At 40.9% G+C, this 27,520-nt stretch overlaps 1 protein-coding gene across 1 annotated transcript in view; it reads right to left on the bottom strand.

The window, feature by feature from the left end:
- The window catches only part of gpc5a (glypican 5a), a 132,802-nt gene that overhangs the window by 75,240 nt on the left and 30,042 nt on the right, over window positions 1-27,520 (bottom strand). Inside the window, exons 3-6 of the mRNA XM_056372061.1 lie at window positions 23,905-24,365; window positions 23,577-23,810; window positions 22,686-22,819; window positions 22,410-22,535 (exon numbers count right to left, since the gene is read on the bottom strand). Coding sequence (XP_056228036.1) covers window positions 22,410-22,535; window positions 22,686-22,819; window positions 23,577-23,810; window positions 23,905-24,365 — 955 coding nt within the window. The remainder of the gene's footprint in view (window positions 1-22,409; window positions 22,536-22,685; window positions 22,820-23,576; window positions 23,811-23,904; window positions 24,366-27,520) is intronic.

The following is a 27,520-nucleotide window of genomic DNA, read 5'->3' as shown; positions in this document are numbered from 1 at the left end:
CTGTTAATGCCAAATAGATATCAGAGGTCCTCAAATAGCAATGGAACTTTTATAACATCTCCTAAATATTTGAGCTTTATGGAAGGTAATAAGGACAAATGGAAAAGTTGGCTATCTAGGAGGTACAATGGCCTCATAAAAGCAGATGGTCACCGAAAGAGGGAATTTTAAAAGATGATAATGTCCCGCAAGGGCAGTAATGTTCAGGATTAAACAGATGTGGTAAGAGCAGGGCAGACAATAAAAGACTCATCAGGGATTTTATGATATCAGTAATCAACACACTTGCATCCAAAATAATGTTCTGGTGTATTTTTTTTTTACAATGCATAAATACTGTATCTTTTCCATCTGTCTGGAAGTTTTATTTTACAGCACAACACAAATAGATTTACCGCAGAACTTCATGTACCGATTTTCTGGTCTCAATCCAATGCAGATTATCAAAATCATCGCTCTGATGATTTTCCTCTCTGGCGCAAAACTTAAGAGGCTTAGTCATCTTTGCCATCTTCATCCGCTGACCGAGCCTGTCCAAATTTCAACACCTGCCTCTTGGAGATGCAGAGGAAAATCACTGAGAGGATGATTATGAATTTATGAAGAGTTCTGTAAACATGCATAAACAAATCAACAAGCCTAGGGCAACACCCTTATTCCCAGGCTATCAAATAGCCGAGGCAGCGAGGATGTCAGGTTTAAAGTAAACACTTGAGAAATGATTGGACTTCCTCTCCCAATACCACTGTTTGATAACAAGGCATCTATCCAGCCCAGCAATGGAGCCAAAAGGAGCACACACAGATTACAATAAGGCTTGAAGAAGCATGCTGCAGCACTTTGGTGGTGAGATATTTAAGCCGGATATTAACATGTAATTTGTCAGTGCTATGCTCAGCAATGCTGCAATTCTCACTGACTGTAAAATATCGTCCATTATTTATCAAAAGTATGAGAAGAAGAAAGCACACAATTTCTGCAGCAATTTAAAATACATCAAGGTGAGCACTGATAGATCTGTACCTATTTTATCTAATGCTGGCAGAGTAAGTGTAAATTGGCTAGAAAACCATAACATGGCATGTTGTTATTATTGTTAACGGATATTTGTATCTGTGCGTTCAGGGCAGTGGTAGGGGGATTTATTTAGCTCATTTACTGATGTGAAACTAGCAAAAATATTGCATCACAAGTAAAAGTCATGCAATCAAAATTGTTGGTCGCAATAATCCTTCCTCTCTATATATACTTGCCATCAAGAGAACTCATCCTAACAGGAATACAGTTTTTCTAATACACTCTAGTCAGGTTGTATGAAATACAGTGTAGTCATGTTAGCAAGGGAACAAAACCCAGAGTCCTTGTTCCATGTAAAGACACATTGAAAAGGTCAGCCAAATCTAATATGAGGCTTTAGCTCACCTAAAGCAGCTATAATCAATATTTGTATAACAATGTATCAAATGACAATGTGACAACAATATGACAGTGGGAAAAGCATGACTATCACCCAAATATGCAGGTCCCTTCGGCTTTATGGATGTTCACGGTGAGTTTCAGCTTATCGTTTAGCCGTCCAGCCAGCAACTTTACTGTTGTGTTTCACCCTCACCCCTCTCATTACGTCATCTTTGGCCACAGCAGGAAACTGCCTTCAGCAAAAATGCTCTAAAAACCCACTTTACACTCTCTGCTCAGCACCAAAGGACATACACACACAGCAGCAGATGAACATAGTGGAGCATTTAGGAGCTAAAGAGACAGATGTCTCCCTCAAGAATTAGTGGAGACCAAAAACAGAGCTGCAAGGAGAGCGAACATTGGACGCACAGGTGGTCAGAAACACGACTCCAAATGAACAATGATGTAGCAACTGTTTGCTAATAAGTTAAGTTTATCAACTAAAAAGGTGATGTGTCAAAGTTATGTTCACAACTTGTTTCTGCTGCCCCCAAGTGGCCAACAAATTCAGTCTTTGCAGTTTAAGGCCGTGAGATATTTCAAAACAGAAATGGCCACCGACATAGGGTGGGATAGCAGAAATGCACATGTTTACACTTGTCTGTGTATGTGAAGGTGTTCACACATACGGTCCATGTTGATGTCTGCACGAAACTTCAAGAAAACAGATAAAGACAGAGAAATTATCTGCATAGAAATTAGCCTGCAATAGACCTTTTTCCCAGGAGACATTTTGACTTGTACAGTGAAACTTTCATTAAGTTCAGACCCAATGTCCTAATAAGCCATGCCAGTATTGTGTATTGTGGTTGCATGTATGTTTCTGTTGGTATTGGGAACCTGCAAAAAAACATACATGCAACTAGCAGGTTGTCTCCCTTAGCCAGAGACCAGCACTTTAGTAGCCTCATATTGGCTTCAGATAAACATCAGAATGCTTTTTTGCACATGATCAAATTCTGCCCTCATCCCTTGCTGGGAAGGGATGTTTTCACAGTATGTGAGTACTGTATTATAATAATTCAGAAAAAAATCATATAAGGACAAATAGGTACTTAGTGGGCAGCCTGAACAAAAGCAGATCACTGATATAAATTTAATTAAAAAATATTACAGCAATAATAATGAGATATATTACATAAAAAAAAAATCATTAAAGATGACGCCACACACTGATTTAAAGTCCCATGCAGACACCACTAAGGTCCAGTTTAAAGCTCTAAATTACACTGTGTCCAGGCGTTTGTCCTCACATCTCTACCAGCAGGAACAAGTGCCCACATCTGTTGTTCCTACATCCACAGACACTGAGATCCACCGCACAACACCTCAGAGAGAACAGTGTAGATCCACATCAGTAAACAACATATTGGCAAAAGAGACCAAATAACCAACAGTCTAATCACCCCTGTGAAACTGTTTGTGGATATTTGCTCTCACCCTCATTCTTCTTTTCGCTAAGCGTAACAGCGGCTGAATGTGCCAAAAGAAAAAAGAGCTGCTAATGGTAAAGCAGCTCATAAACTTCCTGCGGGGCCTTGAAAGCTTAAGGTGAATGACGGCTGCCAAACACCAGTCAGAGTGATTTGAGATGAATTAGAGGTCTGTTCAGATTAAATAGTCTGTGTGTCACCAAATTTAAAAGAATGACAGTCATCACTGGAAGGCAAATAAGTGCAGCGGCAGAGGAGCAGAAAGTGTGGGTGGAAATGTTGTTTTGTACAATACAACAAAAATATCAATACTGTAGCAGGTTCATATTGGTTGATTAATCGATTAATTTATTTATTTAGAAAAGGGACAATGTACATCAGTCAACATTTAAATAAATGTAAATTCACCCAAGTAAGTCAAAAGTCCAAAAGTCCCTTTGCCTGATGTTGTTAGGCATCAAAAAATAGCAGGAGTAATACAATAGTTTAAAACATACTACCTTGTAATAATAGCATATAGGCCTACTATAGTTCTGTTATAATAAATACAACATATAACACAGGCAATCTGGAAGATTTAGGTCCTGCTTGATTTTGATTTTGGTTGATTTGGTGACTGTGTAGTTAACCAGTGGAAACAGCAAATGCGGGTTAATACTACAAGTCACAGAATTCTGGGGGTAGCGAAACAAACTACTGTCATTTTTAATAAAGAAGTCAGGCAGTAATTGCCCATTTTCCATCATTCTGTGAGCAACCATGATCAGATTTTAAGCTGCATGAGTCTGCAAACTGCAGGGCACAGTGAAAGGAGTTGGTTACCTCACTGAGAAGTTAGAGATGTGCAGCCTGTCGCCTGCAGCTCCTCATCTAACAGCTCACTGTGGCTGCTCCTTTTCGTTCCATTTCTCCTTGCTATGTCTCAAACTGATCCACTGTCAAATAAAGCCAAAAAAGGACCATTGCTTTGTTTTATAGATGCTTTTTTGATGAACGACAGCAGTAAGTGCTAAGCTCACTGGCAAACACACTGCATTTTCTGTGACTTCCTCATAATAGAAGTCAACACCAGTTTAGCATGATGAAGCCAAAAACAGGCATAAAAATAGAATCAGTGTTGACATTGTTGGTTCTCGATAAGCCATTTCTTAAAATTATACTTTAATGAATAATAGGATAGGGTCACTAATTGATTGTGGTACTGTATGTTATTGATGTGGATGCTCTGAAGGAAAAGATAGTTTGGTTTTTCTCTGTGGGATTGTGCAGATTACTCTTAGAATATGGCAAAAACTGAACGGCTCTTGTCTAAAGTTTTAAGTGCTTGTTTGTATAATGATTCCAGTGGTTTTAAGGCTATAAAACATGTATTAGATTAATGAAAATAGGTGATGTGGGAGAGAACCACTGATTGGAAGCAGTGTTGTGTATGAACACGCTAAAAGAGCTCATGTTTTTGGTGAACAGTGAACTGTATCTGTGAATGCAACTAATGAATGTGAACATTAGTGTTGTTAACTCTTGCGAGAGAGTTGTTTTGGTGGTTAATGCACCAAAAAGCTTTTTGCCAACCTCGAAAAAACATCACAAGCGGACAGAGATCCTGTGTTTTGCAGCAACAACCAAGGATTTACAGCACCTGGCGTGCAAACTTAAATCATAGCACATGTTTGAGATATGAACTGTAATGAAGCCAGTGGTAGACCACGTACCAGCCTGTAATCTATTCAATGTTTTCACACTGCTGCGAGTTGTCCTGCTTTATGACGCATTGTTTAAATGGTAAAAAATATACTCACATTGATTTTTCTTGGCTTTGAAAAATAATTTCTGTATGTTTCTGATAAACCTGATGTTTACCAAATAGAATTTTATTTGATTATTGCAATGCCTGGTCAAAATGTTTCTATCAGTAGGAGCCGATTGCTTGGCCTGTGTCATCCAACTTGTAACTTTTGCTGCACTTTTGCTAGGGTTGGCTGCTGGTCTTGGCTGCTCTGCTCCGATCTGATAGTGTCTGGTTGACAGCATAGAAAGTGACGTCGCAGTTGAGTTCCACTGTCAGGTAACATGTAGAAAAACATGTTTGAAGCTTTCTGAAGAACCACTAATCCAAAAACCTTTCAACACTGCACTTCCTCGGGTCCTCAGCAATACATCCACAACGTTTAAGGTCGATCGGATGAGCGGTTGTCGAGAAAATTGAAATATAGACAGAAAGACAGACAGAGAATCCTCCATTTATGTCAGATTAAAGACCCTTTTAATAGATTTTGAAGCTGAGCTTTGAATCTTAATGTTCTCCTAAATGTCTGTTTTCTGAGAACGTGTAGTCCCTCTCCTGAGATGAGAAAATCTTGCTCTACATCTCCACTGTGGCCTTTGGAGAAAAACATACAAACTGTTTTCAGCATATTCAATTGGAAACAACATCGGTTTAACCAGGATGTTACCTTTGACCTTACATCTCTTAGCTTGTTTGCAACTGCAGCTTGTTTTAGTGTGAGTAAAAGTGACTGTATCATCAGCATACATACAGATATCAGAACAGGACTGGGCCCAGTATAGAGCCATGGGGGACACCAGATAATAGATATAGGGACTCAGATTTAGTATAATTATTGATTTTGACAAGTTGGGAGTAGAATGAGAGGTAGGATTTGTTAAGAATGAAAACTGTTGAAGTCGAAAAATTGAAATTAAGTGTATGCAGTAGGGTGTTATGATTAACATTGTTGAATGCTTTCCATAAATCAAGGAACATGGCCCCCACAACCCCGTCAGTGAACCTCAAAAATCAGTTAAAGGAAGAGTCTGGTGATGCTGACACATGCACAAATTCATAGCAGGAGATAGAGAAACCACCCAGACTAGTATCTAGATACCTTAAACATTGTTTAAGGCACAATCTATGATGCAAATGCAAACAAATGGGCAGCCCCACTAGCAGAACTGAAAACACAAAATCGAAACCTGCCATAAAATGTCATACATCGACATATCTTAACAGTCCAAAGTGCATGGTCTAATGCGCATGGAGCAAGTACATTAAGTACAATTATATCCATATCCACTTTTGCTAATTTGACAGCAGAAAAAATGGTCCTGTCAGGCCCCAGTAGGTGAATGGTTCAAAAAGGTTCTTTTTAATCTTTTAATTAATCATGGGACTGTTTTGGGTGCAACATGCAATAAACCGGTCCCATAAACCATCTCCCATTCCCTGGCATGCTGGCACCTTGGCAGATTGCTATTTTAATGGCGCATTGTTTCACAGAATTAGATCCCATTTGTGGCAAGTTGATTATATATTGTAACTGGCCAGTGAGCCCAGTCCCAGCACACACACGCAGCAGCTCTGCACACCCCAAGGGGCAAAATAGGGCAGAGTGTATCAATGCTCAGCACACAGTTCTACAAAGAATCAATTTCACAAATCACAACATTTGACATCCTTTATGTTAATCTAAGTGTAAATACATTTTTGGTTCATTATGAAACTGCGGTGGGAAAAACTTAGTCTAGATGATGAATGGGAAATACTGTGGTGGATTGCAGGTAATGGGAAAGAGCGCTTCTCTGTATAGCCTCATTTATGGCCAAGACACATCCATGATGCTTGGCAATATTACGCAACACATAATATGCCACAAAGAATGCTCCAACCTTCTGAAAGCTGTATTGAACATATTAACATCTGAAGTGCATTTTCAGCACATTCTGCTTGTGCATAACAGACAGCGTACACACATTGTGCACCCACCGATCTAGGCACATATTACTATCTTGATAATGCACCCTTGAAATATTGCGCCACTGACTTCAGACAAGGTTTTTATTGGTCAATCGCATTCCACTTCCTCAAGATAGCAATGTGGCAACAATGCAGTGTATTTGTTATTTAAACAACATGGATGCTGGATGGGAAAATGACCACTGCGTCAGTCACCAGATCTCAACCCAAACAAACACCTTTTGGGGGACTTAGACTGATGTGTTAGACCCCAGTCTCCAACACAATCATCAGAATACCAAATGAAGGAATATCTTTTGGAAAAATGGGACTTATCCCTCCAGTGGAGTCCCAGAGACTTGTAGACTGAAGCTGCTCTAGCAGCACGTGGTGTCCCAACACCTTACTAAGACACTTTATGTTGGTTTTTCCTTTAATCTGTCACCCTTCTGTAGAAACTGATAAATTTAGGGTTTGTCTGGCTACACTGACAGAGCTGAGAGTGAAAGAGATAAAATATAGTAGGATTGTTTCACATTTTCCTTCCATGTCATATCACCAATCTTCCTTGAGAGACAGTAAAACTGCTCGGTCTAAGTCAATTTTATAGTTGACTGATCACATAGCATCCCTCCCTTCATTCTCAGATGGGCTTATCTGTGTTTATGTTTCTACACAGTATCTCCCCACACTCATCTCTGTATAGCCAATCGCAGGAGAATAATACCACTGCTAAAGTGCACCTCTTACCGCTACTGCAGCTCTTAAGACTACTGCTGCTCTCCCCGAAGGTCCATCACAATTATGCCTATCTCTCAATCTCCCTCTGTTTGATGCCAAATCAGTCAGTATGTTTTCCCCTCAGGCAGGAGACACTGTTTAACTTCCTTTTGTAATTAAAGAAAAATTCAAACACACACCAGCTTTTTGGATGCTGTGCTCACAGCTGCAGTGCATTTCTTTTTTCTTTTTTAAACATAAAAGCTTTAAACAAAACATTTATTAAATTAAAGATGGATAAGAAGCGATGTGCTTGAATAGTAAACAAACAAGAGCAGTTACAAAAAAAAAAAAAAGAAAAAAAAGTTGATGCATGGGCTTTTGTAGCTAATTCAGTATTAGCATATTCAACATAACATTCAACAAACAGCACATGCTGTTTTGGATGTGTTCGCACCATTTTAGAAAGTAAGATTAAAGTCACATGTTTATTCGTTTGAAGAGCACAAATTGGGCTGATCCTTATTAGCAAAAACTATGATATGCTTCCTTGTTGACTATAGATTTTCGGGAGGGGGGAGTGATTCATCTTCCCACTGTCAGCCTTGTACAAATAGGCCTACTCCGCACACACTCAGTGAAGATCATCATAATTTATCTGAGAAAGACTGTGCATTATCCTTCACCACAACTTTGCAGTTCCATTACATGAACAATACCTCCTATTTATGAGCTTGACAACGCCTCCGCCTTCCCGAATACCACTTGGTGCCCTTGGCATGGCTTGTATGCCAGTGGTTCTGATGGGTTAATCTATTTGGTGAAACTTTTAGATAACAAGCCCTGGGGTCGGCCGTGAAATTTTGTGATTATCATCTGTCCTGTTACTGTGCTTTAACAACATGCCCTCACCGCTGGGCACAGCGATTAAGATTCAGTGCTTTCTCAAAGAGACTAATTTACCACTGCCACAAGGTTCTTTTACGACAATGCAGTGTCAGTGCAATTTAAATGTCAAAACAATGCCTTCACTGTTATTTCAATTTAGAGGGCAAAATCATTTGCTCCAGAGTGACAATTAATTCTCATTCTACCTGCCTGACCCCAAGCGTAAATTTCATTTATTTTTTTATTATTCCCACTAAAACTTTCAGTAAATCACAGACCACAGACATTAACAGCCAACAAAGTTTGACAATAGAGGCGTCACAGACACATGGTCAAGTTTAGTCATATAGCCCCAAATCCATCTGTGCAACATGCAACAGCCTCAATTCTTAGACACTCGATAAGGAAAGATTAGATTAGAGTAGATTACTTAATTAAGGAGAAGCAAGTTTGCACAGTGACAAATAACACAAGACACAGTAGAGACGTTTCTGCACAATACAACACTAAGAGTAGCTCAGGAGCCCACCTACCAATGTGTTCAATACAATACAAATCAATTAGTTGATAAATTAGAGGCCAACCATGAGTGATGCACCTGACAATGAGACCAATAATACAGGCAATAAATACAGAATGAAAAATAATATTAACAAATGTAAAACCAATACTTATGAAACAAAACTATGGCTGTAAATAACAATTATTTTCATTATCGATGAATCTGCTGTTTTGTTCCTCAATTGAATGAGTAATTGTTTTTTTTTTCTATTTAATAAAATGTCAGGAAAAACAGTGGGAAAGGGCCATTGCAATTTTCCAGAAAGGTGACGTATTGAGATTGCTTGTATCAACAGTTTAAAACCCAAGATATGCAAATCTGAGAAGCTGAAACCACTGAACGTTTGGCGTTTTTGTTTGAAAAACTGAGATGATTAATCAGTTATCGGTTAATGACTAATTTCCTGTTAGGGATCAACTAATCAATCAAGCAACCAAACAAAACCTTAAAGATTATGTCCAAAATGCAACCCATATCCAAGAAAACAACATTGTCATTCAAAGGTTTTACAGCTGTGACTAAAAGACTTTCTAAATAGTCTGTGGAGCACTTTATGCATCCATAGCTGCTCACTCGACACTAAAAAAGCCTTTAACGGGGGAAAAAAGCTGAGAAATTTCAAGATGAATTCATGCAGCGTGAATTCAAGTGTTATAGATGTACTGTAATGAGAATTCATCTTATTTTATAACACACCCACACACATATACACATACACACATATACACACATACACACACACACACACACACACACACACACACACACACACACACACACACACACACACAAAAACAAAAAAAAACATTTCCTCCGTGCAATTCTGTAAAACGTCAAGAGTGACGAATGGAGCATGCAGCGTATTTGGGTTTTCTCATTTTTTGACTGAAGCAGGTTTCCAGGCTATGCAGCAAGCAGCAGCGCTAATCTTCACAACCTCTTCACACTTCTTCAGCTTGTGTCAACAGCACTGTGAGTCAGTTAGCCATTCATATGCTGCTACAGATGGTCCCATCCCTCTTCTTCAGCCCAGCTGCTGACATGATTCATGGGACTCTGTGTCTTGATTTAGGGTCTCTTTCATATTTCTTCTCGCCCACAGCAGAGAGGCATTTCTCTAAGACACCCCTGAGGCAATGACCCTGGCCTGCCTGGTCTGCCTGTGAGAAAAAAAAGAGCTCTGCTGGGCAAAAGTGGACTCGACACACACGTGCACACACACATACACACATGTACTATATATAGTATGCACATATATGATGATTTGAGATTGTACTGGCAAAGGCAAAGGAGTCAAAGTCTCTGTCTTCCCACAAACAAAATCAGGATTAAGTGGACAATAAAAGTTGTGTAAATAAGCACTAATTTTTCACTACAGCGAAGGTCTCCAACAGCTCATTAACAAACATGAAAATAGACCACGAGCCTTCACTTTACTCAGCTGTTATTTCCACTCCCTAAGTCAATAGAATAGGCACGTCTCTAAAAATTAAACCAGCAGTCACAGGTGATTTTTTTCTCCACTCAATCTCAGTTTGTTGAATTTATATAATAATAACCTTGCATGTTTCCCTTCTATCTGGAGTCAAAATTTCCCTCCAATTTAGTCTCTATGGGCTTCAGATTGCCCTGTCAGAAAGGACTATAACGAAAGACTGTGCGCACCACTTCCTTATCGCTACCAGTAAATTACCTCAGGATCAGATACAGGCTGCCAACTCACAGAAACTCTACTCGCAAGACACAGCGCGAGAAAGAGAGAAGGAGATATAAAAGAGGGAGAGAAAGAGGAAGGGGGGGGGGGTGTCAAGACATGACAAGAGGAGGAGAGTAGCCCCCATGGAGACTGATAGTTTCAGCTGCTCTCAAAGGTCATCTGGTGTTATCTAAAGATCATCTTCAGTCACCAACGCTCGACTTTTTACACTCGGCTCAGCAGCTGAAGTCAAGCACCTGTCAATCACAACTTTCATAACCTGCAGCCACAACAAAGTGGCTTTCTCTTCACACAGTAATCAATCAAAAAAAACAATTCCCTCTCAAGTATTAACACAAAAATAAAGAATAAACATCACCTGCAGGAATTTTTTTTTAAAATTGGCATTTCTGTTTCACAGACTATTTAACAAGAGAATGTTGAAAAACTGGACTAATGTTTATCATCTACACCGACTGACTTCTGACTTGTCAGATAAGAAAAGTACATGGGAAAGTAGAACTAATCAATCGATCTGTAATTTGTCACTCCTCAGAATTAAACTAGAAAATGACCACAGGCAAGCCAGAACAACTGGTGTTATCAGTCATATCATGTACAGCTGCAACTTACAATTATATTTTCATTATCAATTAATCTACCCATTATTTTCTTGGCAGCAAATAATGAAATAATGATAAATAATGAAAAATGCCCAACTGAAGTTGACTGAGCCCCAGGTGACAACTACATCACGATGAGTCCTTTTGTCCAACCAACAGTCCAAAACAAAAAAGATATTCACACTGAAGAAGTTGTTGTTTTTTTGTTTGTTTGTTTGTTTGTTTGTTTTTTTGTTTTTTGGACAATTTTGCTTGAATAATTACGTACCTGAATTGATTGAATATAAAAAACAGTTACTGATTAATTTTCCATTGATTGACTTATGAATTAGCTGCCTAATTGTTTGAGCTCTAACTTTATGTGCAACTGCAAAGTGTACATGACAAATGCTTCTTGATTTTTAATACCAAATCTGCTTAATCAATTGTTAAAATTATATTCGGTTGACATCGTATTGGTGGAATGACCGACTGACTATGAATCTGAAATGCTGCGATAATGATCAAAATCTAACTTTGAAATTACATCTCACATTAAAGCTGGAACAGTTAGCGGAGTAATCTATTAGTCAATCGACAGACAATTAACAATTAATAATTAAAAAAATGTCAAAACTTCTCTGGTTCCAGCTTCCGAAAATGTAGGAATTGCTGCTTTTCTGGGTTTCATATCACTGTGAACTGTAGATAATGTTGAATTGTCGACTGTTTGAAGACGTCAGATTCGCACCTTGCATCATACATGTATTGATTAATTGTAAATAAAAATCATCATTGGTTGCAGTCCTGTTTCACAGCCAGCTTCACTCTGGTGTGTTTGTTTGAAACACTGGTCTTCCTACTTGAAACAGACTCATATTTCTTTAAATATCTCACATCATTAATTATTGAAACATTAGGTCTGCTGTTACTGCAACAACTTAATTCCCTAGCGGAGATGAACCAAGTGCACAAGTGCGGGAAAACATGCTACATATTTTTATACATTCAAAAATCACATGGATTAATTTCTGGTGCCATTAGTTTCCTGTTTTGTCACTGCATCTTTTTAACATTCATATCTTAAAATACATTCAAATCTTCCAGAGAACACCTTGCTCCACTGTGACCTGCCCTGCTGCTTTAATTAAATGAAAGAGAAACTGACAAAAAAAAACTATTGTAATACTTAATATTTAAATAAACCACATGATTTATTATATTAACATAGAATGTGAAACAGGTGATGTTGTTCAAAAGTTACTTTGGTTTTTCTTCAGGTGACCACATCAGCCGACTCATCCTTGTTTCTCAGGTGATACAAAATAAGCGGCCTCAGAGAGTCGTCACTTTAGCAGCTTGCCGTGTGAAGGTATGATTAAACTCGCAGTGATTCATCTGGATGCAGGCGGCGAGTCTTTCACACGCGTCGAGGGACACTCGTACTGTGGCTCAGACGTGCCTCGACTCCTCTCTGCAGCATTGTGAGGGGAGCAGCTCCAGCGTGGTGGAACCGAGCAGATGGTGAACGTATGCGGCGCTCATGCATGTCATCATCACCTTCATTAGCTGAAGGTGACATATGACATCATCTGGCCCGTGTGCATTATGGGGGCCAGAAAGAGTTGTTTGCTTCTTTTTCTTCTTTTTTATTGCTGCATGGTTCAAGGTTGTTGATGGGAGGTATTGTGAGTAATCACAACCCCCCCACCCACACCCTCCACCCACACACACACACACACACACACACACACACACACACACACACACACACACACACACACACACACACACACACCTTCCGCCGGCTACTCCTCCTCAAGCCTCCCCCATTCCCGCCACCTTCCAGCATTAAGGTAAATAAGGGCTTCCAGCAGAGAGCCAATGAGCACGGGCCACTGAGCAGAGATGCATGTTTGTGTTGCCTTCCTCCCAGGACCCTGCTCGTTTATCTTGGCTGTCAGGTAAAGGGCAGACTCAGAGAAGGTGAAACTTTTTTTTTTTTTTTTTTTTTTTTTTTTTAATAAGGCCGGCTTGGTTTCCACAGAAACTGCAGGACAACATTACAGGGGACAATGATAAGAGAGCAAAGCTCTCAGGTCTCAGGGCATCCAGCAGCGCGCCACATTATTGTTGGAGACATTTGTGTTTACGTCAGAGAAATGAAAGAGCTATTTAGATTAATTCTCAGGGAGCCTCCAGACTCAGACCTTTTACTGTGGGAGATGAGATTAATGAGAGCATATTCACACCTAGCTTTCAGCTTAGGTCAGGAGCTAAAAGGTAGGTTTCCACTTATAAAGAGGCGCTGAGTCTTCTGTGGCTACAAACTCCCTGATACAGACAGTAAAGACCAATTAATGTCATGCATTTTTTGATAATGAAATGATACTGCATAATGAAATATTTAAAGACTATTTTAAAGATAAGGGGCAGATTGACTGGCTGTAACATTTTTTTTGCGATTTGATAAATAATGAAACACTGAACAGCATAAATGTTGCCTTCTAAAACTGTCAATATTCCAAAAGCAACCTACCTACGCATTCAGAATAGTCTCCGGGCTAAAAGTGCATAAAGAAGAAACAAATTCCACAAGTAATGAATACTTAATGACTACTACATTTTTCACTTTGTGGCAGTAAATGGGAAGCATGTTTAGTTAACAAATGAGTGGAAAAATCAAAGGAACGGGAAGGTACCACACATATTGTCAGAAGCCTGCAGCGGTAAGATAAACCAAGACAATGATACAAAGATATGAGAGTCTTTGTTTCCACCCACACTCCTGCTACAGAGAATTTAAGTTTCTTCTGGAGCAGAGCTCAACATGGATATGGTCCACATGTATGTCATGAAGTCGATATGAAATAAGGCCCTGTTGATAAGGCGGCACGCTATTAATTCATGTGCAGAAATGCTTACAGCTACTGCAGCAAAGTGTTGAATTCAGCATTAGACACACATGAGGTGTTACTCTGTATTCAACCCAGTGTCTTAATTGTCCCAGTAACAGACAGCAGAGGAAAATACATAGAGGAATGCACTGCCAGCTCTCCATACACAAAGCAAAGCAAAGAAAAGAAATATCAGGACCTTTATTGGAGATGTCCATTACTGAAACTGCTCTATTAGTCTATTGTTTACTGGTCTGCGGTGCAGAAGTATTCCTGCAAAGAACTGTGAGAAATAGCCTTTGTTTTCAAAACAATATTACTGTGTCCTTGTGATTAAATCACAAGGCAGGACTTTTTGTCTTTTATGACGAAACAAATGGATCCCATTCACACGGAGGCTTTTGTCAACAAAGACGTGCTACCTCTGCTCCCGCTTTATGAGCATTAACTTCACATTTTTTCCATCTCTTTGTTCCCCGTTTTTCAGAGACCTCTGATTTATATCTGAGCTAAAGAGGAAGAGCGCTCCGCGGGGACCGAGTGTGTGTGCTCGACGGTAGATGGAGGCAGGTTGATATCACACACGGGGGCGAGGGTGTGTGCTCTGACAGCTCATCACTGAACAATAAGGCCTTGGCTGTTAATGTCCTGCTACCTGGCACACTGCAGGGTCGCAATCTGCTCCAGATGCTGGAGGCAGACGTCCAACTCGTGGTGGAGGGAGGGGGGGGTGTGGTGGTGTGTGTGTGTGTGTGGGGGGGGGGGGGGGGGGCAGTGCTCGTGAAGCAAAAGGGAGAGGGAAAAAAATGAATGGGACTAGATATATACACAAACATGCACCACCTGCAACCAGCTAACTCTGAATTTACTGCCTCTTCTGCACAGTGGTTTCACTGGCAGTTACTGTAGCAACATCAGGGATAATATCTGAGCACAAATAAATGACATCTCTCTATTTCCAGAGAGCAAGATTGAAAATTTATCTGTTCAGAGCAATCTTGCATAATTCAAAAAACGAGGGGGGGGGGGGGCAAAAGCAGAAAGACATGCAAGCACGCACACACACACACATTCAAGAGGGATTTATGAACTCAATTTAGTCAGCCAGACAGACTTCTTGATTCTGTCACTTGGGATAATCGTCAGGATGTGGTACTCTGACCGAGCCCACGCATCTAAAACCCAGGCAGGATATAAGGTCATGTTGGAGTGGAACCCTAGCCATGCAGCACCCAGACCTCAAGTGCTCCAGTGGTTTTGTGGTTATCTGCAGTAGCCAGCTGTCGCGATACAGAGGAGCTCTTCAAGAACGTCACCTCTCCTCTTTTCTGCTTCTCATCTTTCTCCCCTCTCTCTTAATCAGAACTGTCCAATCAGCCCACACCGTCTCTGTCCCTCTGTCTAATTTTAGGATGTGTGAATTAGTGAATTAACGTTCGTTCTTTCCTGTTTTTAGTGTTTGCCCCAAAAGATTTAGAACAAGTTAAAACAAAAAAACTGATAATCCGACAAGACACCAAAATGACCCAGTTGGTTTCCAGGCAGGAAGAGAAAACTCTCAGCCATATTTGAATGCAACTTTATGAATTGTTGGTAGCCTTACTGAGGTACTAGGGATTCTATACTACACTCATCTCAAGTTGTTTTTTCTGTTTTTCATGTGATGGAAGGAAACAAGTCTCTTCCTTTCTCGCATGAGAGTGACTAAGAGGACAGCTATGCATAATATATTTGACAGTGCATGTTTAAAAGGTTATTCCTTCCCATTCAAAATTAGGTCAGTTCATCACTGCTAAGAAACGCGAGAAGAGGCGGTGAGACTTGATGTTCTGCAGTGTGTCTGTTTATCGTTTAAATTTTGTTTTCTGTCTGTCACCGTCAGGGACAACATGGATAGGAACCACCACTCCCCGGCATACATCATCAAAACTGATGCAGAGAAGCAGTGGAGTGATCAGCAATCTGGCATGTTTCTAGTGTGTGATTCTGTGCGCATCTGTGTGTGTGTGTGTGTGTTGTGTGTGTGTGTGTGTGTGTGTGTGAGTGTGTGTGTGTGTGTGTGAGTTTGTGTGTGTGTGTGTGTGTGTGTGTGTGTGTGTGTGTGTGTGTAACCCAAAGTGCAGAGCTCCACCTGCTGGTCAAAGAGACTTATAACAGCACTAAATCAGGACTGAAGCACAAAAGCATTTGGATTTACAACCTCAGTGACCACAGTCATTTCACTGAATGCAACACCATAGCTCTGTCAGCAGGTTTGTTAATGGATCAAAAGTGGGAATCAATATATGCACTGAACAAAGAAAGCCAGCTGCGATGTTTATTGGAGGCTGCACATCTGGAGAGCTCCCTACCATATGTATATGTAATATGAATTTGACTTAATGCAATTATTCTTAACCCTTATGTTTTGTTGAAATTGGCTTCACTTCCTCATTGTTCAGAGTCCCAGAGTCTTCTAATGAATTTGTAAAAATAATGATGGCAAAAAAAATTGTTTAATTATTTAAATAGTAATCTTCCCTTTGCCTTAAACTGGGGTTGTGCATTTGATGAAGGTGACAAAACACAGAAATGACCATAAAGCATTGTTATATCACTAAATACCAAACACTTCATGTTTTACCAGGCTCTGTATCAACAGTTATACTGTTGATTTGACCCCAGAGAGGTGTAAATCCCCGTTTGACTTCTTAATAACAAACTGTTATAAAACTCCAATAATAGAAATTCATATAAACTTTATTTAGACTGGAGGGTAGTAAAGTGTAAAAAGTGCTGCCAGTCACAGATGCACAGCTCAAACAGAAGTAGTGCATTGTCTCATGTAGCAGACTTCTGTAACTTGTCATCAGTTCAATATCATGTCAAATAGGTTTTTTTGAGCTGTCGAAGAGAGGCAGGGTCTCCAATTCCCCAGACAGAACATCAAGGTTTATATACTGTATATCCTATGATTTCAAAGAGTTGCAAGGTTTATTTCAGGGGTTATGATTTGAGTACCAGCAATGGAAAGCAGAAAAATACATTTCTGCAACATGAATGTGGTTTTATAGGACTTTGGTTGAATATTTGTTTTTGTTCTTGTGAATTCCTGGATCATTTTAACTCCATATTATTTATATAAATTGTTCCAGGAAGGAAAAATTGGCCCTAAGTGACCTGTGATGAGGGGCCACAAGCTGAAAAGGTTGGGAAGCAGTGCAATATTTTATTATTCAACACATGTTGTCCCCTGATGGGAACACCGTGTGGATTTCGCAATGAGGCGCAGACAGCCCTCAAACGAGGAAGCATGTTCCCTGAGCAGGCTGGGATAACCTAAGCTCTTGATGCTTCTTCAGTGGATTCCTATTAGTAGAGCTTAAATGCTGTCATTTCAGTTAAGCCAAGGCAAATCATCTCAGCTTCACGAACTAGCAGGGGGAAGGAAGCGAAAATTAGACAAATGACAAAATAGGTAAATGACGAAGCAGTCGCATGAGGAATAGAACCGAACAGAAATGAACAGAGGAACACAGACCTACTTTTACAAAATCAATCCCTTCCTCTGTTAACTGGCCACACACTGTGAAGAGGTCTGCTCCACGACTCCAAGGCTCTTATTACCATGTGATTAACCTCTTCAGGATTAACCGGGCAGGAAAAGACACAGGAAAGGCCAAAGGTCAGTGCTCAGACAGCCACTCCAGCATGAATGGTGGCCTATTAAATGAAAGGCCACACTCAAATCTGCCCGCTTGTCTTCAAGCATCTTTTTCAATACGTATACAACAGCATTATCCCGCAGTACTCATCCCTGCGTGTTAAATTCCAACAGCATGCAAGGTCAGTTGCCTTATTATCGTAAAAATAAAAAAACTGTTGTACTCAATTAGAAAAAGGCACTTTGAAAATATAAACACACCGCCAAACACCTGGTGTGTGTTGGCAGCCGTAAGACAGACTGCAGGTGGGGATGAATTAAAGCGAGACTACACCGGAGGAGGTAATCATGAATAAAACATCACACTCATACTTGTTGAGGCTGTAGCTTTTTAGCACTGCTATAACTCCTGGTTGTTGTCTCCCAATGCAGAGGGAGAATGTAAAAAAGACGTTTTTTTTTTTGTTTTTTTAAATAATGGAATAGATTCCAAAATAGATTTGAGACCTTGCACATGCTCACATGTAATTTTTAAAAATTCGGTGTCAAACTGAATTAGCAAGTAAATGTGTGGCAACTGAAAAGGAATGAGGATCCCTGTAATCTCTTCCCATGACTAATGCAATTTTGTCTTTGTCAGTCAGTTACTCTAACAGAGAAACAAAGATAAAAAAAAAAAAGGGAGCTGGAACTAGCGCTGCACGGTTTCATTCTTTATCCAAGTCTTGTCTGCCACCATAACTGCTGTGTGTGTGTGTGTGTGTGTGTGTGTGTGTGTGTGTGTGTGTGTGTGTGTGTGTGTGTGTTGTGTGTGTGTGTGTGCGTGTGTGTGCGTGTGTGCATATGCGTGCTAACAGGGGAGGGGCAGCACATGGCAACCTGCCATTCTTGCAGTGTGTGTGTGTGTATCCATGACGGATGAAGAAAGCATGTGGGAATGTGTTAACCTTTCTGCCCAAACGGGGACGGTGTCTCCAACAAAAGATAATCACTCACACTTCCACAGTTTGGAAGATGTTTCTCTATCGTTTTGTATCTCTTGTTGTCCAGTGACAAAATTGTCAGAGCTTTTTAATTAGTCTTGCAGGGTTACAAATCTAAGAGCACAACCAGCCCTTCAAACTGTACACCTGCATACTGGGGCTAGATATGGATTATAATTTTTCAATACTAGTGCCAATAACTTAAGATTCCTGAGTTCTAGTATCATACTCCCGATAAAAAAGATCTGACCTTTGAAAAAAGTGAAAATTTTTCTGATTTATCTACTCTTAAAAGCTTAAAAGATTATAACTGTCAGTGCCGTGTTTACACCTTGTTTCCAAGATATAGCAGGTTTAATAAAAGCTTCTCAGAGCTAAATTGTTGTTTCAAAACAATCAGCTAAATAAGAACCATGTCAAAATAAAGTTTAAAATTCTGAAGTCTAAAAAGTTTTAAAGTGGCCAAATTTGATGAAAAAGTAAATAAGACTACAACTCGTACAATGTATGATGACAACTGCCTGTACTTAGCACATACCAAAATAGTATTGAGACACCCCATGCACAAATCTGCAAAACAGCCAAAAAATAATCTGATAGTTTTTTTTCTTTCCTATTTAGTATCACTTTGCTGTGAGCACAATAACACCTTCAACACCTGCACATTATGGGCTTATTTCAGGTAAAATTAGCTGTCCCAAAAGGTGCAAACACTGTTAATACGCCAGAATACTAAGCAGAAAATTTCACATCCAATCCATTTTGCCCCTTAAAATACGAGTGTATAAACAAGGGACAAACAAGGAGACAGGGAGACACAAACAGAGAGAAAGAATGTGCTTACTAAATCTCCCCTGAAGCGAGACCCCATCATGTATATTCACATAGACATTGAGATGAAAGCTGCTTGTGTTCTTCCTCTATGATCTTATCTGATTGTTCTTTATCTTTTTGTTTACCAGGGACCCAGATGAGGACATGCATTAAATCTCCCTTAAATCTCAGACTCCCTTGTCATGTTTTTTGTGCTCATCCGTCTTTTCATTAAATAAGGCAAAGCTCTGGTGCAACTCACCGCATCTTTAAGACCATAAAACAATCTGCGTCAGCACATGCAAAGAGCCGTTATAAAAAGGCATCTGCACACACTCGTATGTACAGTTTCATACACACACACATACACACTGAACCAATCGTTTAAGGTCTCTGAGGCCTCGATAAGCTTCTGTAAATCAGCCACCATCCGGCAGTGAGTTTTATTCCCCTCTCTCTCAGTGGATGTTGGGTTATGACCCACAGGCAGGAGGTTATTTATTGCTTTTGTCTCAGCTTGTGTTGACTCCCAGCCACTCATCTATGGTTCTAGGCTAATAGAAAGCAGCACAGGGTTGTAGATCTGCAGGAAGCCTGCTGAGCTGCAGGGACTCGCTCTCCTCAGAGAGCCACGTCTCCCTCGATTTTTAATGACTTTTCATTCTTCAGCTTTCTTCCTTCACTTTTTTTTGGTAATGGCTCAATCAAAATGAAAATCTGTCAGTAAACCAGAGGTGAATGAGTCTCTATCAATAAGTGTTTGTGTGAATGAGGGAAAGAGGAGGGAGGGTTAGAGGGCTGAGGAACGCCCGCGGACCATAAACATTTCCCAGAGGCTGCTGGCAGAGATGATAGACAGCTTGCAGCCTGCTGGCCTGCCTCCTTCTCCACCAACATGAGAAACATCTCTATTCTCAAAGATGGATGCCTCTTTTGTAATGGAAACTTGAGGCGTTGTGTTGGAAAATAATAAAAGATGAAAAGAGTAAACTGTTAATGTCAGAGTGACACTTAACCTTGAGGGTTTGTCTCCATAGCGATGTCATTTTTTAGAGCAACACGCAACCACACATTCTTGAGGAGTCTGCGAATTTCTCCGGTTGCTAAGAAGGTTGTGAAAGACCTCCTTCCCCTTGTACGCCTCCTTCTTTCTTACCTACACACAGCAGCTGTGAAACAATCTCAACAAGGCTGTCATCCTTTACAATGGACGCTCTAACCTGAACCAGCAGGTCCAACCTCACCCTGGTTCGAAATACAGGCCCACCTGCTGTTTCTACAGCGCTGACAGCGGCTGACAGTTAAGAGGAACAACCACAGACTGGGGATATATGAGGGGGTCCTTGAGTGATGACAGCACGGCTAAGATCAAGAGCTGTGATGTAGTGGAGACAAGGCCGCTGACTGATACTATGAAAGAGGCCAGTTTGTCTACTCCAGTTCACAACCATTCATATCCAAGATCTATGTCTGTGGGTACTAACAGCTAATAGATTAATTCTACATTGGTGTCAATTTGTCCGTGGGGGCAGTATATATGTGAGGGGTGTTTGTTTGCGTGTGTGTGTGTGTTTGTGTGAACTGGGCCAGGGTCAGATGGTGTACAGACAGCCTCCTCATTCCAGGATCGCAAAGTGAACTGAAAACCTTTCGACTTCAAGCAAACCAAGATTTCACGGGAATGACATGACATGAAGTGCATTGAGGTGATATTACCTCTTGCAAGGACATGTCTCCACCCCTGTTAACTCATTAAATTGTCTATCTGCCAGCAGAATATGGGGAGGTTTTCAAGAAATTAAAGGGCCAGTTAGGTTTTGAACCAAAGAAACAAGATTTAGTTTAACCAGAAATCAGATCTCTGCCTAAACAATCTTTGTTTTATAGCAATAACTAGAAACTAAACTGAGGATTAGTTTCATATCCTAATGATATCAATAAAACACAAACGTTAAGGATCCCCCCCTGAAATCTTTTAACACAAAAAAATACTGCTTTCAATGATTATATTTTGTGAATGGTATGTTTTCGCCTCATAAAAAAAAGTTTGATTACCTAATTAAAAATTCTTAAAATTACATCTACCCCTTCTTCCCTCACTGAAAAATCCAGACACTATTATTTTTGTTGCAAAAGTTTCACTGTTAGACACACAAGATTTCTCCTAATTAACAGATATAAGTTTCCACATCACATTTGTGTAATCTGATTATCAAACCAAAGTTGGCTGTCAGTCTGGTTGCAATAACATACAGGTGTTAAACTGAGATTTAAGGTGAACACGGAAAAACTTTCCCTTTTCAGCAGATACGTGTGAAAACCAACACTGTTCATGTGTCATTCTGCACAGAGAAGCTCAAACATGAAAATGAAATAGCAACAAGGAAAACTTTGAAGTCAAAGGATTGATTTCTCATGTGCTCGAGTATGTGTATTATTTTTTACACAAGTGCACATGCAAAAAAAAAAAATAATAATAATAATAATAATTTCTATCATTTTAACTTTATGATCATGTGAAAATACTGCATATGCATGATTGCCTGTAGTTTGAATGCTTAAAATAAGGGATGTGAGGTATGTAGTTCCTATACCTCTGAATGTTTGGGCGCGTGTGTCTGGATGCTGTGACACGTAGGTCGACAAAGACAACAGAAGGGTGACAAATGAAAGAAAAAACGTGAATAAATTACTGGAAAAACATAAATGTAGATGTTTTCATGAAAAACATGAGAGGCTTCACTGAATGGTTAGAAGAAAGTAACTTGCCGGGAGATGGGAGATATTGAAACCATGTATGTAACAGCTGAGGGGGATCTCTTTTTGACGAGTGCTGCTAATCCCTCCAACAGCTGAAGAAAAAGCACTGAGGCCGTTTTGTTTGCGTCACGTCATGGCTCTTTGACTTATTAAGACACTCGTTGTTTGTTTTATTCTATTTGTCATCCGTCTGTATTGTTAAATTCTTTAAAACAAACCTTTTCACCATGTCAGTTCCGTTCCAGCAGGACATCCCGTCACCAAAGACCAGCTCACTCACACACAGCTGATCTGCCAGACCACCGTAGTAGGTGCGATAGTGACGTAGACTGTTCAGAAATTCCCTGAAAAAGCAGCCACATGGAGGCACGCCTATAATTAACTTGCTTATCAAAATGTTTTACACATCATTTGTAGATTTGGTGAACTAACATCATAAAATGACACTTTTTTTTATGTGTACATAATTTATTTGGCATTTTTCGCCCACTTACCTTCTCCTGACAGCAAGCGAGTCTCCAGACGCTCTGATGGCTGCAGTAAGAGGGATGGATTCTCTGCTTTTGCTGTGCTGGATGTTGGCTGACTGTGCAGGCTTCCTGCTTGGTGGGCCACACAGTTTATGCACCTATTACCCAAAGAGACAGACACAAATTTAGATCTAAACACTCCGGGTGGAAACTTGCATTTTGAGACTTTGCAAATCTTGTTAAACTGTTCTGGTGCATGACAAACCTGCCTTGTTTTAGCTGCGGGAGTGACAGATGTTTATACTATGGCCATTAGTGCAGCCAAGCCCATCATCTCCAATATCTGGATGTACTGCATTGTGCAGCCTGTCAAGCAGCAGTCACACCAGTCGACCACTAGATGGAGCTGTGGTGTCTCAATTAGCACAGCAGAGGCAGTGCAGTTCAGGTACAAATATCCAGGGGCATTCACTTCACCTCAATTAGCATCAACAGAGACATGTGAAAATAAAGACTTTATGGTTCAACTTCTATGGATGATGATGGATAAAGGCTTTCTAGTGTGGGTAAATGAGTCTAAGCCTGAGGAGTAGCTGTTGTCTTTCTCTGTCTGGCTGGCAGTTTAAGTTCCTGACTGCTGTTGCACTGCCCACATGGATCTCTTTTTGGAGAGTGTTTGTCCTGCTCTGGTACGTGCAATTTCAAGCGATTTAACTCCGATCTCCTCACCCCATGTGTATCTGACATGGCGTAAGCAACTTGAATAGCAGTGTAATTCAGTATAAAAATCACCCCAGGACTGAAATGCTTTATCCTTTATCTATTCTTCTCTTATTCACCCTGTCAGATTTACTGGTGATACTGGTTTTCACCTCCCACAGAGCCCCGGTACAGTCTCCTCAAAGATGCCCTTACCTGTGCTGAGAGCCGGGGTCCATTTTTCTGAGCTTGCCCGACAGCGTCATGAAGCAGCGTGTGAACTCCCAGGAGCACTTGCTCTAAATCCTGAGGTCCATGCATCCGCGCTGACAGGCCCTCCAGCGAGCGAACAAACTCCCTCCAGTGGGTGTCAATCTCTGCCATGCTTGCCAAACAGCCCCGCATCACGTTGAGGCAGTAACCCATGCAGGGCTTGGACTGGGTTAAGCCCTATGAAGAAAATTACTTTGGGGGATCAGTGATTCTGGTGAAGACTTTCATTAATTCAGATCGATAAACTCACTTCACAGACATGCATCCATACCTGGCAGTGAGGACAGTAGTGCATCTTGAGCAGGGCCCGTCTGCACTCGCGGCTCAGCTGTAAGTGGTCTGTAGTATTTATGACCTCGATGCCAAGGTGCAGTGCCTGAAGAAGAAGCTTCCCAGAGACACCAGAGCGAGAAATCTGATCAGCCAGTAGGCCAGGCGCCCCACCGAAAGGTCTCACGTCACGTCTTGACGACCTCACACACTCGGCGTATCCTGGTGATATGTCGCTGAGACCTGGGTTGATGAGGTGATTGTAGACCAGTGGGAAGAGAGCGTCAAAGAATCGCTGCACTAAGTCATCGACGCTGAGCTCAGATCCCAGCAGGAAGAGGCCGATGTCGGTGAAGAGTTCCCGCACAGGCCCCACGGCCTGATCAGCCATGCTGCGGTAAGACTCCTGAAGGACGGCGTTAGTGTGATTCTCCGCCTGCCTCATCAGAACCTCAAAGGTCTCTGTGGGATGAACAGCAGGAGAAAGAGAGACAAAAGATTACACGGGGACTTGGGTTCATTTCAACACATCATCATCTTTATCTTGCCTCAAAGATAAGTTGTCCCTGCTGAGAAGAGAAGAGAAGAGAAGAGAAGCTGCAGTTTCCTGTGTCTTTCCAGAAAGAAAAGCAAAGTCTGTGGGAAGCAATTTGTTCTCTAATCAAAAGCTGAGCTGACAATGAAAAATTTAAAAGAAGAGAGGTTACATACAATGGAGTGGGCACTGTTGTGATATAATATGAACAGATCTTCAGTATAAATAGTGTTTTAATAAACCAACCACTTCTATCAAAGCAGTTTGCGGTGCAGTGAGGGAGAGGGAAGGAGAGAAAGGCTCCTCGAGTTCTTGGAGTGAGAACAAGAGCAGGTGGATAAAAAAAGAGAAGAGAGGATGGAGGAGAAACATGAGAGAAGAAAGGCAGAGGTTAAGAGCCTGAAATGAGGGAGAAGAAAGGTTAGGAGAGACGGGAGGATGCATAATAGGAACTTCACAAATGAATTCATCAGAGAATGAGCTATTATAATAATATCCATACATTTTGCATATAGCCCACATGTCATTATACAAGCATGCACACATGGCAGACTACCTGCTTTAGCTTTACAAGGATAAGATGCTCACTTTAAACCTAAAAACATATGTTCACTATCCTTGTGACATGATGTTCCACTCATTTTCATCATGTAAATATCAAACAAATTTAGCTCAGCTGTATGTGACATGAAAATCTTTTCCACTGCTGAAAATACTTTGGTCCGAAGGAATCTAATGCTCAGGCCGCTGCATCAGGAGGGAAAAAGCATATCATGCTGTTCCTGTTTTGACTGCCACAGCTTTGTACCCAGTCCTGTGAGCAATATCTAGCTCTGTTTGCGTGTGTCTTTCCGTGTGTGTATTTTAGGAGTGGCTGTTTGGGGAAAAGTGTGCAGACTGTGCAACATCATATGGCATCCAACAGTCACGTAAGGGGGAGAGAAATGCTCAGGTGTGCCAAAGACACACTTGAGGATAGAAATAAAAGCTGGTTCCCACTGATTCAGTCCAAGATTTAAAGTGAGGAGAAAGACTTTGACATTTTAGGAATGGTTGTAAGTCTGTTAGATATAAAGTCGGAGCCAGGAGACGTTAGCTTAGTCCCGCGCACGTGCCTCGTTCACATCATGTGAGTGGGAAGGTAATGATGGTAAAGATTTCCATATTCACGTCATCAGACAGCTCAAGATGGCAGCTGCAAGCAAATTTTTTGCTATAAAACGCTATTAATGGCGCAGGAGTCTAATTTGAACTGAAATTACGGTTGTTTTACTGTGGAGTTGGATGGATGCGAGTTAAAAATACCATGTTTGTCCAGTAAAGCACCGAGCATTTAATTAACTTTAACAATGGACTTTGGCTGACTTGAGACAGCCCTGTTTGCTTGCGTTTGTTCAGCAATTGTGCACTTTTTTTTTTTTTAGCATCAGATGACTCTGACTTGAACATTGCAGTAATTCCCTGCAAAACCACAATTCTTTTCTTTTTTAAGGGTAGACACACAAAATATAAACGCAGCTGTTCCCACTCTTAAAGCTAAGCTAGCTAAACTCCAACCTTATATTACAACACATGAGCGTGGTATTGATTTTCTTATCAAACTCAAGAAAGCAAATAAGCGTATTCTACTTTTCCTTTAGCTTCAAGAGAACTGATGGCATGATGTTTTACAGGGAAGCACCAACCCCAGCTGCTCCATCAAGCATCCCAGTAAGTCATGACAGTGAACCAGCATGCATAACAACAGGGGGCTGAAACTAGCTCCCCTAAACAGAATCCAGAATCACCTTTTTTTTCCTGCTATAACAAGTCAAAATGTCTGCTGTGAAAAAAAGTCAGCATGGTCCAATATTAGTCTTTTTTCTTTTCTTTTTATTTTAAATCTGTATTCTTCACTGTGAGGAACTGTACTTGATCTGTACTTGAGGGCAATAACACACTATCATAAGATTACACTTAAGAGCATGATTTCTCTGAAACATGAAGAAAAGAAAAAAAAAAAAAAGCCCTGCATGTTTTTCCAGACATAAAGGAACAACCTCAGTTCAACAAAGTGTTTCACCAGTGCAACAAGCTTGTCTTTATCCCTTTGTCTCACTTTTTTCAGTTTGTCTCAGCTAATACCTGAGCCATGGCCATTCTCACATCATGTGCTTGTCATGAGGTGTGAGGGAAATAGGGTGAAGGCCTGAAGCTGACTAGGGGGGCAGAAAGTCTGGTGAGTGGGTGGGTGGGTTGTTGGGTGGGGTAACCAGTGTGATGAGGGCTTAGACGGTCAAGTGCTGTACAATATTCACCGATGTGGAAAGACTGACCGAAAGCCCCCTGGAGAGGGTGACTGTGAAGGAGGGTTGGGGTTTGGGGGGGGGGGGGGGGGGGTCGTCTGGCATGTCCACAGGCAGCGTTAAACACTAAGGTACCAGGAACTGCATTGGTTCGCAGGTCTTCTGTGATCTCGCACGGACGTGATAGGTCTGACGAGATCCGAGACTGGAAGATGTGTGTTTATGTGTGGATGAGCAAAAAAAAGCTGCAACTCCCACACAGCAAGCACTCTGGTCAGAAAGCAGCACGGAAAACACAGAGAGGTGACAACAAGTGTGACAGCTGTGCAAGTGCAGTGTCGATGCTGTGGGTGTTTGGATGTGTGCATGTGCCTGTGTGAATGAAACAGACAGATACAAGGAAGGAGCACAGACAGGCAGAGAAAACAGAGAGGGAAAGAAATATGTGCTCGTGGAGTACAGTTAGAGATTACTGCAGCTCTGGGATGTATGAAGCAGAGCAGGCAGAGTTATGAAGAGTCCCACAGGGATTACAAGCTCATGCTTCGGGGGGGGGTTTACCACATCAGTTTGCAGGGTTAATGAATCCCACCTGTCAGACCACATAACGAAAATCTGTGAAGTAAACAGATTTGTCTCTGTTGTGTCTACGTCTCTCAGCACTTTCTTCCTCTTCTGCTTCCTAAGACGTAAATCTTGCCATCAACTCGCGTAACAGTTTTTTCCAGTAACAGCTAGGTACATAAAGGCAGACTTAAAAAGGCATGGATAATAAGCTGATCAGCAATTCTGCTGTC

The sequence above is a fragment of the Seriola aureovittata genome, chromosome 1 (assembly GCF_021018895.1).
Source record: "Seriola aureovittata isolate HTS-2021-v1 ecotype China chromosome 1, ASM2101889v1, whole genome shotgun sequence".
Taxonomy (NCBI): Eukaryota; Metazoa; Chordata; class Actinopteri; order Carangiformes; family Carangidae; genus Seriola; species Seriola aureovittata.
This window is presented reverse-complemented; position numbering and strand designations above follow the sequence as displayed.